We start from the raw sequence: 12,656 nt of genomic DNA on the forward strand, positions 1-12,656 counted from the left end.
CCGAAAACTGCCTTCAGGTGTTCCTGTGGCAGGCTCCTTTGTATACTTTAGGTCTCAGTCAAATCCACCTTCTCAGATGGCCTTTCCCAACACCTTGAGTCAAGTAGCTCCCCTTGCCTGCCCCCGTCACCAGCCAACACTTCACCTCATCTTGTTTCTTAGGAACACTCACCACACCCTGAAATTGTGGCCATTTATTGATTTGCTTTTTTATTGTCATTGTTATTTCATGTCTGCTTTCCTCCCATTAGGAAGGAACTTTTTAGTTTACTATAGTATATCCAGCGTATCCACAATGGCACATGGGAGGTGCTTAGTACCTGAATGAACGCACGAATGGACAGATGAATGAATATTTGCTGGTCTATAACAAAACTTCTCCAGAAAAACAAACACTCTTCCTACCTTGGAGGAACTCAAATTCTACGAACCTTTCTAAAGTTCATAGGTGGGGCTGAAGCTAAAAATATTTTAGCGACTCAAGTACAGAGACGCTTTTGATATTCTCGGGTTCTGTTATGGAACGCTCTTCATTTTGTTATTTTAAGCATGTCCTTGGTGACGCAGAAAGCTATTTAAATTGGCTGTGTTTAGGAACAGTGCCACAAGGGAGCTAGTGGCATCCACTCGCATGATGGCCATCCTGCCAACATTATGTTAATCACAGATACTTAGAGCTTTGGTTTCCTGCACAATATCTCCTATGAACAGAGTACTTGATAAATATTTGCTCAGTGACTGAATGAATGCCTTAGTATTTTGCCCTGCTTTCTGCAGAAGAGCTTGAATTATTGCCCAGCTTTTCTCTGGTAAACCTAGGGCTTGCTGGCCCCTTTCCCATCTTCTCCTTTGTGAAAAGCCCGGCTCCACGCTGCCCAGAGGAAAGCAGGACTAGTTATTTGGCAGCAATGTCTGCTGCGGCCAGAAGGGGAGGACTGCTTGGGGCCAGCATACGCAGTTTTTTTTTTGCGTGTAGCTTTGTTTGCCTTTGACTTATTTATTTTCCTTTTCTGGAGAACAGTGAACTTTTCTCTAGTCAGTAAGACGGGCTCATCAGTGTAAATCTCCTTAATTCCCCCTCACATTTTGATTCACCAAATAGCCGAGTGCCTACTTGGTGCCTGGCAGTGTGCAAAGCATGGCAAGTAGGAGATAAATTGGACAGCGAGGTCTAGGCCCTGAAGGAATAGGTGTATGGCGTATGGCCTAGCGAGAAAGACGGCCTTGATTGACACCTAATTACATGAGGATGAGCAATATTGGAGGCAAGCATAAGAAGCCATGAACTTGCCTAGTAGGTGCCTGCATGACCAGACTGGGTGGTGGCAAGTCCCATTCTTGTTGAAACCACTTTCGGCTTATATTTTAAGGTGACTGCTTGCAGTGTGTCCCGAGAGAAGAAAGTTTCATTTTATTTTTTCCCTCCGCTATTTGTGCTGTGATTTATCTGTTACTTTTTCTCCCACTGGTATATCTCATGGGGCAGTGTGTTTCTGAAAGTTAAGTGTCCTGAGGTCTCATGTACATCTGCAGACATTTGCTGTCCGTTGGAGTTGGAACATTGGATTCAATCTTTATTTTGCTGTCTTTGAAATATATATGAGGCCACCGGCCTGTTGGATCCCGTTCCCTTAGCTCCTTCTCCACGACTGGATTTTTTTTTTTTTAATTTTTTTTTTTTTTCAACGTTTATTCATTCTTGGGACAGAGAGAGACAGAGCATGAACGGGGGAGGGGCAGAGAGAGAGGGAGACACAGAATCGGAAACAGGCTCCAGGTTCTGAGCCATCAGCCCAGAGCCTGACGCGGGGCTCGAACTCACGGACCGCGAGATCGTGACCTGGCTGAAGTCGGACGCTCAACCGACTGCGCCACCCAGGCGCCCCTCCACGACTGGATTTTTAAGTTTTTAGTCTGCGTGTGGTCCTTGCATTCTCTCCCTGTCTAGTGCTGTTGTCCGTCAATTTTCCTAGAGCATCCACTTTGGATGAATGTCATATGTTTTATCTATTACAAGAATAAACTTTATAGCCATGCTTGTGAACAGAATTGTGGCCATGACGGCCATAGAGTGACGTATCCAAAGTCTTATTATAGTAGGAAATAGCGAGTCCCTTTCATTCAACGATTACTAAATTCCTGTTCGTGCTAGGTTAAGTACTGGAAACTCACACATTACCAGGAAACTCTCTTTTCTTAACGTTAGTTCAGTCACTAGGCCCACGAAACGTCAGAAGCCAGGGACATCAAGAGCAATGACACAATCCTTGCCTTAAGGGATTTGACAGTTCAGGAAGAGAGAAATATTGCAAATATAAAGGCTTCAGTAGAATAAGACGCTGGGTTCAGTGGGAAAGAGTGGTTAGTTCTACCTTAGTGATGAATAGCAGTCAGAGGAGAGCAGAAAAGCCCAACAGGGCTCAAAGCTGAGCTTCAGAAGTAGATTAGGTATCTGACTATACAGGGGTAAGGGAGTTTCTGGGGAAACAAAGACACAGAAGGGATCAAGTATGGTATGTTTAGATTATTGCTATGCAAATAATCTGGAGCACAGAGCATGGCGAGAAGCATACTAAATGAACGGCACAAAGGCAATCTCCTGGAGACCCCCATACTGCACCCCGAGGTTCGTGGGTACACAGTATGCCAAAGGCAAGGCGGGAGGCAGAGCCAGCAGGAGTGGGGAGAAAGGGTTTTCAGTCGGGTAGTAGTGGCATAAACTGGTTTCTATTCGATAAGATCATCCTGGAGGAAGCCCTAATGTGAAATGGGGTCAGTTAGGGCAGTTCTCAACCACTGTGTCATTACACACTAGGACATCCCTTGAAACCTCATTTGAAAAAAGTATTTGCATATGTTGCTGGGTTTAATGTTCTGATTAAAAAAACAAACAAGCAAAAAAACGTTTACCTCTATGTTAACAGGTGAGTTTGGCCTATGATTTTCTTTCCTTAGACTGCCCTGGGTCAATTTTTATATCAAGGTAAAAGTATCCATAGATGACTTAGATTGCTTTTATTCTCTTTCTAGAGTTTCAAATGGTTTTATAACAGAGAAGCCTATCTGTTCTTTGGGGGATTGGTTAAATCACTTAGGAAACCATCCAGGCTTGGAGTCTTTAATTTTGAGGAGGGAGAAATTTTTGTCTACTTATTCAACTATCTTAATGGTTACTGGATTATTCAGATATTCTATTTTTTTCTTTGTTCAGTTTTATAATTTATATATTCCTATAAAATTGTCCAGTTGCTGACAAGTCTCTTTATTTTCAAAACTATCTGCATAAAGAAGCACAAGAATCTTTTAGGGGAGATAGAAATATTCTGTATCTTATTTGTGGAGAGGGGTTCAAAGATATATCAAAACTTAACAAATGTGGTGTTGTTTTGTAAAATATATTTTTGTTTTCCTGTATTGTAATTATTGTGTTGTTAATATATATAGTGCATGGTAAATAAATTACACCTCATAAAGTTGATTCACATTTATCTGCAGAAAATTGTACAAAGTATTTTTTGTGATTTTTAAAAATTCTCTTCTCTATCTTAGGACACATGTTCTTTTTTGCCTTAATATTGTTCATTTGGGTAATTTCTCTTCTTTGTGAATCCTGTTAAAGGTCTGTCCACTTCATTATCTTTTAAGTGACTCACTCTGTAGGACGAACCCTCAGCATCCTTGCCTTCTTGATCTTTCTGCCATGGTGCCTTGTAGTATCCCTCTTCTCCATCTCCCTACCATTCTGTGTGGGTAAATGAGGGCATATAAGAGGTTAGGTGACTGGAGGAGAAGACCCTTGTGGCAGAAACCAGAGTGAAAGGGATGAAATTCCTTCTTTCAAGGTGTCTAGTGTAGTCAAAAGATCAGACTCAAGAGCTAGGAGGCAGTTTCCTCTGTGCAAATTGATGCGGCTACCGTATCATTTGCTGTCGTTGAAAATGCCCCTCCGAATATGTAAAGAGGGCTTAGCCGGCAGTGTGAACACCCATCACCCTTTAGGAACTACGTTGTCTCACTTTTACATCCAGGGCCATCATACCGCCTCTTGACGCATGACCCTACCTTAACTGGCAAACTGAAGAAAATGGACAGCAGAATCTGAAAATAATACAGCATCAGTTAACTAGTAAATAGTTAATATGTTTTACTCTCTTGGAATTCATGTATTTGTTTTGTCAGCTAAATATATCTGACTAGTTGCTTAATGCAGTTTGTATTGTTCTTTCTATTTGTTGTGGAAAAAAATGAGTCTTCTGGATTTGAGGGAGCTAATTATACTTAATTGTTTAATGTAAAAGTCTATTGCGTTTTATTTTTCTTCTAGTTACCAAGTGCATTCTAGGAGAAAATACCATAATATGTGAGACTATTTCATAATGCAGTGTTTATATCTTAATACTAAATATGAGCTGAGGAAGTAATATCCCTATTAAAAATATATTCAGAGTTGGCACTCAGTTGTCTTGGGGCTGATTCAAAATAAGCAGGTGCTGCGTGAAAGATGTACCAAAAATATTGTTGAACATTATTCCCTATCAGTGTAAGATAATTATGGGTTTTTGAAAACTAGAAAGGAAAATGTCTGTTGTAGGTAGGACTTGGTCACTTACAAAGTCTTACTAAACAGCCTAATGGGAAATCCCCTGTGCTTTTACTGCATCAGCAACAAGGTTATCTTAAATTTGAATTAGACCTCCCAGAATGGAAAAAGGGGGTGAGGGGGGTGGCAGAAACTTGAGTAATCTTTTATCTTGCTTCCTTATGCTACTTTCCTTTTTATGTATTTGAGCTATGTTTCGTTCATTTTGTTTTAACTTTGGGGACAAAAGTTGGAAACCCAAGTCTGAAAGCTGGGACTGCCATAACAAAGTCCCACAGACTGCGTGGGTTCACAGACCTTTGTGTTCTCACAGTTCTGGAGGCTGGACATCTGAGATCAAGATGTCTTCAGGGTTGGTTTCTTCTCAGGCCTCTCTCCTTGGCTTATAGGTGGCTGTCTTCCCATATTGTATTAATGTTCTCCAGATAAATAGGACCAACAGGATGTGTGTGTGTGTGTGTGTGTGTGTGTGTGTGTGTGTGTGTGTATGTGTGTGTGTTTGGAGAGAGAGAACTATCTGTATCTATACAGAGAAAGAGACAGAAACTGAGAGATTTACTAAGGAATTGGCTTGTATACTTGTGGTGACTTTGGAAATTTAAAATCTTCAGGGTGGACTGGCAGGCTAGAGATTCAGCGAAAAGTCCCAAGACTTCGTCTTTGTTCTTCTAAAGCCTTCAGCTGATTGGAAGAGGCCACCCACATCACAAGGACAATCTGCTTTACTCAAAGTCCACCAATTCAAATGTTAATCTCATCCACAAAAAACAAAACAAAACAAAACCCCACATCTGTACAGAAACATCCAGAATAATGTTTGACCCAATACCTTGGCCCAGCTGAGTTGACACATAAAATTAGCCATCATGCATGGTCTTCTCTATCTGTGTCCAAATTTCCTCTTCTTACAAGGACATAAGTCATATTGGATTAGGGCCAACCCTAATAAACTCATTTTCATTTAAGACTCCATCTCTAAATACACTCATAGTCTGAAGTCTCAGGGGCTAGAACTTCAACAGATGAATTTTGAGAGAACACAACTGGGCGCATAACAGCCATTAATTTAAAAGTAAGCATAACTAGAAATACAACCTAAAGGGAAAAACAGCCCTCTTAATGCTGAAAATGTGTTGTTTCCTCTGACTTTAGGATAAAGCATGTTTGTGAACCCTCAGATAAACCAATTAACTGGAATGGGAAGTAACTTTTTTACATATTCATGTTTGTACAACCTAGAAGTCAATTTTGCTTTTCTTTGCCAAGGATATTTCTATTATCACCATAATTAGAGATCAGATTTTTAAACATTTCTTATTCTGGCTATATCTGGATTTCTACCTGTTTTCATTTTGTGCTTTAAAATTTCAGATTGGAGTGTAATGTGTGAGATGTTTTATCTTGAATTATGAACTAATTTGAAGTTGCTATTAAAAACAGAGCCACATTCCTGCTTCCTCTGGCAATATAAGACATAAACATTGGGAAAATTACCAATACAAATAAATGAAGGGAAGCACGAACAAGAGAATATAAAATAAGGGCAAATCTGAAAAGGCTTCTCTGAAATCATAATATAATCTTACAACATGATCTCTTATGTTTTACATCAGTATCTTAAGTCACTTATATTTCCCAAATCTGTTTAAATAAAGGGTAAGATGCTTCCTTCTTTCTGACACTGAAGAAATGCTTCTCTTCTCTCTTTTTTTTTTTTTTTGTTTTTTTGTTTTGCAGATAACAAAGAGATTTTTCTTTCCAAAGCAATTCACAAGTCCTTCATAGAGGTTAATGAAGAAGGCTCAGAAGCTGCTGCTGCCTCAGGTGCCAAGATAGAGTTTTCTAAAATCTTCTTGTCTTTTTTAGATGTGTATTTTTAAAATCATCTTGGGTAGGGGGTGGGGGTCATTTTTAGACCCAAGCTAAAAAAAACTGACTCTGCTCTAACTCAGAAGTCAAGCTAATGCTGAGTTTTCTAAACAGAGTATGAAGTACACACGTCCTCCATTGCCCTGATACTGGAGAACTCCCACCTCTAAGGAGAGGCAGGGGGACATTGACAGCTCTGTAGAAGACATTTCCCTGCTGTGCTGCCTCTTTCGATATTTTAAATATTTTCTTGCTGCCCATTTAAACACTTTTCTTCCTACCTAAACATTTGTGGAAACTAGTTCTTCATTTTGTCAACAGTCTTGATTTTTTAAAAGCACATCCATAAACAAGGTGTAATAAATTATTTTAAATAACTGTAACTCAATGATGTTCATAAAATACTTCTATATAAATAATTTGAAAATGTAGACCTACATCATGTGTTCCCAGCGAAATGTTAAATGTCCTTGATTGTTTTCAATGTTCTGATTTCCCTAAAGGAGAATGATTTCTCCATTGAATTTTTTCCCATTTGTTTTTGTTTTTGTTTTTTTGTTTTTGGATTTGTTTCAATCTCATGTTCAATAGCTATGTTCAAATTTTAGTAGGATTTTGCCTTCCTTTGGCAAAATGTAATATATCATTTTTTAACTTTCCGTAAATTTGTCCACTAAAAGGATATCACCAGTTAAAACTGTTTTCAGGAAGAAATAGAAACACGGTAGTCTTAGGCATCAAGAAAGCTTAAGATCTTACACAGTTTGATCTTGACCTTTTCCTGACAACCAATCACCCTGTAGCAAGTATAACGCGATTACCCCATAATAAGGATCTCAGGGGAATTCGGTTTCCCAGCTGTAGGAAACATCATGCCTCCCTTCCTGCTGTATATTCCATTTAATCACTGCCGTTCTAGCCACTTACTAAAAGCCTGATGACTTCCCACGTGAAAATCCCCATTTTAGACAAAAGAAATAATGATTCGAGGATATAAAGAAACTTGGTTTTTTTGTCTGGGGTGTTTGTTAATTCTCCCCCTTTCCTTAATTCAAAGGTCGTTTTAATAAAGCTATGTGTCTTCATCTGAAACAGAATAACAGGCAGAATAACTTTTTCTGGTATTTTGGTGGAGTGGAGATAGGAAACTGTATGTGTGTGTATGGTATGTTTAAAGATCGAATAGAAATGTTAGCACCTTTACAATTTTTCCTCTAAGTCTTTAAAATCTTGTTTTCCTGGAAATTGTTGCCTTTGCATTAAACATAGATGGTTTGGAGAAATTACTCATTAGTCTCTGCACATCCACAGACATGTAATTACTTTCTCCCTGCACTGTAGGAATGATTGCAATTAGTAGGATGGCTGTGCTGTATCCTCAAGTTATTGTCGACCATCCATTTTTCTTTCTTATCAGGAACAGGAGAACAGGTAAGTCTGTTATGAGCACCGAATTGTATCTATAGGCCAAAGAGAGATAATTTTTAAAAAATTGAGAGCATTTTTACCACATTATGTATCAGATAATTTCTCATGTTCAATTTTTTTTTAAAGAGAATTATTTATATTTTTATTTTGAGAACACTGCTAATTATAAGCAAGAAGGAAAGTAAATATCCCACTCTTTTGTTCACACCCTGTTCTGTTCACTTCCAACCCAATGCAGGTACAGTCCTATTCATGGGCCGGGTCATGCATCCTGAAACAATGAACACCAGTGGACATGATTTTGAGGAACTTTGAATCATTTCATATGTAAAATAGTAACCAAACACATTATGTGTGCAACTGGTACAGTTAAGATTTGTGTTTTACAGTATATCTTATGATACTATTTAAAAATAGCTCCAGATAAAAACAATGTATGTAAATTATAAGCCAACTTGTCAAGGAATGTTATCAGTCTCATTGAGGTGATGGTCCTGTGGTGTCACTGTGTTTGTTGTGCTGTTATTTAAAATAAAAGTACATATTGATCATGTGAACAGCTCTGTTTTCATTTTATAAATTGTAGTATAAGGATACTTCTAGGTAAAACTTGGGAACTGATTTTGTGGACCTCTGAAATCTTTCATAATCAGGCAAAAGCAAAGAGCCAAAGTAAATTAGCACCACCATAATAAGCAATAACAAGTCAGCTGAAGACAGGTTCTCCACAGAAATTCTAATTGTTATTTCTCTGAAGATGGTGCATAGTGTAGTATAAAAGAGTATAAACTGAATATCTTCTGTAGGCTCTATGACAAAACTTGGTGGAAAAAAATGGGACTATGCAAACCCCCAGATTATAGCTATAGTGTATTGACTACGTCAGAAACCTGGTATATCACCATGTTTTGCTGCTGCAAGTCACATCCAAATTTCAACAAAGTTCCCACAATAAACCACATGAGCACATTAATAATAAAAATGTTCCCTTTGGTAGGTCACCAGAAAATTAACTAGAAAAACCATGCTAGTACAGATACTGGAAACTGGTAGGTCAAGGGCTGAATGCTGCCCACAGAGATGTTCTTGTTTATTCTATGTGGAAGGATTTTATGTTTTGAACTTGAATGTCTATAATTGGGGTATCACATTCTGGGTTTCTCTCATGGCTCTTGGATGCATTGGTATTTGGGACCTCTGGAGAGTCATGGTAAGTGCTTAGCAGAATATATTGGCCTTATTTTAGCAGAATATATTAGCAGAATATATTGGTCTTATTTTCTAGTACAAGGAGATTCCAGTGGGGGCTATGCCCACTTCTTATGTCTCCAGTAAATTACTTAGTTATCCTTTGACTGAGATAATGGTATTCCTTGGATGGGTGGGGGAAGGAGCTGGGGGAGATGATTTCATCACGTTCCATGAATGGAACACCAAATTTTTGATTCTGTGATTAATGGTTGTAGAAAAAGTTTTAAACAGTTTCCAAACTTCACAGAAACAATTGGCATGTGACTTACTTGTGTGTTAGGTATTTTGCTATGATTTGGAGCCGTCAACAAGAATTGATATTATCATTAACTTTAATTCTGTTCAAGGAAGTAATGGTTTGGGGAAACCAGGCTTGACCCTAGACCTACTGAGTTCTAAACTCTGGGGAAAAACTTGAAAATCTGTTTTTAACAGATTCCCCGTGGTGATTTTCTTATACACCAGATCTTAAATATTGCGCCCCCCCCAAAAAAAAAAAAAAAAAGGATACACATGGAATACTTACATAGTAATTGTTTAGAGACAGTCTATTTATAGAAAATTAGATCAATCAATTAAGTATCCTAAAGTATTAGTGCTTTTCAAACTTTATGTGTAAGGGAGTAACCTGGGGATCTTATTCAAAATGCAGATTCTCATTTAGAAGGTCTGGGGTGTGACCTGACATTCTGCATTTCTGACAAGCTCCCAGGTGATGTGACTGCTTTTGGTACATGGACTCAGATTAGTATCAAAACTCCACTTAACATAAGGTTTGCACGTTTCATACTTTTATATATGGAAACACAAAAACTGTGTAATATTCATACAGCTTGGAGAGATTCAGGGGGTGGGATAGTAGTCTCCGTTAAAAATGCAATGCACTTACACAAAAAGAGAAAACAATGGTTTTACTCTAAAGCTTCTTTTTTCATGTACATACAATGGAAAAATGCAGGCCTCCTCTGCATATTAGAACACTTGAAATACATTCTTTAACAATATGGAGACATTTATAGGCAGTGCCCACAAAAAATTTATGAATACCCAAGGATACAATGCTTAACACTGAATCTTTTACAGCTTATGTTTTCAGAAGACTTATAGTTTATTCATAAAGCTGAGGTTATTGTAAAACAGTGCTCTTGTTTTCATTTATAATGTACACAGATTGGGCTAACTGATGTTGATTCAGTGTTGATATTCTAGGTTTGTGATATTCTTTATTACCGTATCACTCCTTGTTAAGCATTACATCTATTGCTATATCTGTAAGTCCATCAGTCAACTAAATGAGTTATCTATAAGGAAGAGTAAATATCATTAGACAAGCATGAGAATGTTATAAAGCCCCAAATGCAATTTTTATTAGCTGGTATATGATTAAACTCTACCATTCAGAATGTTGACCTTAAACTATTTCATTACAATTTAGATGTCCCTTAAATGAAAATGGATTCTGCTTTGGTATTAGCATGTCTGTGGAGTTCTTTAAAAATACAATACTTGATAGTACCAAGTTTTTCCTATTGTTTGACTTTGTTTATAATTTCTTCAATATCTTCATTTCTGTTGAAAAGGTAACATCTCATAGTTCAGTTCCATTTCCTTTAAAATGTATAATTTATCTCTCTCTGTCTCCTCTCTCTCTCTCTCTCTCTCTCTCTCTCTCTCTCTCTCTCTCTCACACACACACACACACACACACACACACACACACACACACACTGTGCACAGCTTATTGGAAACTTCTTTCTCTTTGACTATATATTTTGGGAAGAAATCAACAATTATATATCTTTTGCTTTTATTTTAAATCTTTCCAGCTTTATTGAGGTATAATTGACAAATAAAATTGTGTCTATTTAAAGAGTACAATGAAATTTCACATACATATACATTGTGAAATGATTAACACAATCAAATTGATTAACACATCCATTATCTCACATAGCTACCTTTGTGTGTGTGTGGTGAGGTTTACTCTCTTAGCAAATTTCAAGCATACAATATAGTATTCTTTTTATTTTTAAAGTTTATTTATTTATTTTGAGAGAGCACACACACAACTGGGGTAGGGGCAGAGAGAGAGGGAGACAGAGAGAGAATCCCAAGCAGGCTCCACACTGTCAGCACAGAGCCTATATGTGGCTTGATTTCATGAACTGTGAGATTATGACCTGAGCTAAAATCAAGAATCAGATGCTTAACCAACTGGGGTACCCAGGTACCCCCAATGTAGTATTCTAAACTATAGACACCATGTTGTAGCTCAGAATCCCAGAACTTGTTCACATTACAACTTGTGCTTTTTTGACCAACGTCTATTTCTCCCACCACCACCCCGCAGCCCCTGACAACAATGAGTCTACTTTATTTCTATGAGTTCCACTTTTCCTTTGTTTTTTTTTTTTTTTTAAGATTCCATATTATGAATGAAATCATACAATCTTTGTCTTTGTTTGGCTTATTTCACTTAGCACAATGTCCTGCAGATTTATCCATGTTGTTGCAAATGGCAGGATTTCCTGCTTTTTTATGGCTGAACAATATTCTTGTGTGTGTGTGTGTGTGTGTGTGTGTGTATACATATATATATAAACACATTTGATATATATACATATATTTGTATGTATATACATAATTACAAAGGTAAATATATATTACATTTTCTTTATTCATACATCAATGGACGCAGGTCATTTCCATAATTTGGCTATTATGAATAATACTGCAATAAACATGGGAGTACAGGTGTCTCTTCAAGATACTGATTCTGTTTCCTTCGGATATATATTTTAGAGATTAACATTTTATCATATATGTGATTTGCATATATTTCCTCCCATTCTGTAGGTTGTCTTTTCATTTTGTTGATGATTTCTTTTGCTGTGCTAAAGCTTTTTAAATTGATGGAGTGCCACATGTCACTTTTGCCTTTGCCGCCTGTGCCTTTGGTGTCACAACCAAAAAATTATTGCCAAGACCAATGTCAAGAGCTCTTTCTGTGTGCTTTCTTCTAAGAGTGCACACATGGAGAATATGAGGCTTAGCCCAGCCGCTTTGTTTCGTGTCTGCCAACAAAGTTATTCTTGAGGGAATGTTGAAGCCTCTATATGCACATAAAAATAGCTCATGGAAAAAAGATCTGTGTCTTATGAAGAAAAGGAGAGAAATTTCCACAGAAGAATCAGTTTATTTGTTTTTTATTAATTACTTTGGCTTAAAGTATCATCTTGTTCGTATCAGGTTCTGATTTTGGTGAGACAAAGATCCACGTATTTGTGAAAAGGATGTTTAATTAATGAAAATCAAACCAGTGCAGATAATACATGTACTGTCCTTTGTCCAAATACACTTTTTATTATACATTAAGTATAGATGAACTTTTCCTCTATTTGAAAATTGCAGGGTTTTTTTCTTTAACTGGGGAGAAATAAAGTGGTTATGTGTGACATATGGCATGTTCCAGAAAATGTTTCTTCAGCAGTCATCACAGCTTCTAGCT

The 12,656-nt window shown here is 37.5% G+C and overlaps 1 protein-coding gene across 5 annotated transcripts in view; it reads left to right on the plus strand.

Moving 5' to 3' along the window:
- The window catches only part of SERPINI1 (serpin family I member 1), a 72,381-nt gene extending 63,927 nt beyond the window's left edge, over nt 1–8,454 (plus strand). For all 5 annotated transcript variants that reach the window (XM_086674667.1, XM_025914037.2, XM_025914036.2 and 2 more), the window contains 3 exons: nt 6,338–6,424; nt 7,811–7,900; nt 8,136–8,454. In XM_086674667.1, coding sequence (XP_086530793.1) covers nt 6,338–6,424; nt 7,811–7,900; nt 8,136–8,212 — 254 coding nt within the window. In that variant the 3' untranslated portion in view covers nt 8,213–8,454. The remainder of the gene's footprint in view (nt 1–6,337; nt 6,425–7,810; nt 7,901–8,135) is intronic.
- Nucleotides 8,455–12,656: the final 4,202 nt, after the last annotated feature.

Source organism: Puma concolor, chromosome C2 (assembly GCF_028749965.1).
Source record: "Puma concolor isolate L17-30 chromosome C2, mPumCon1.1.hap2, whole genome shotgun sequence".
Classification (NCBI taxonomy): domain Eukaryota; kingdom Metazoa; phylum Chordata; class Mammalia; order Carnivora; family Felidae; genus Puma; species Puma concolor.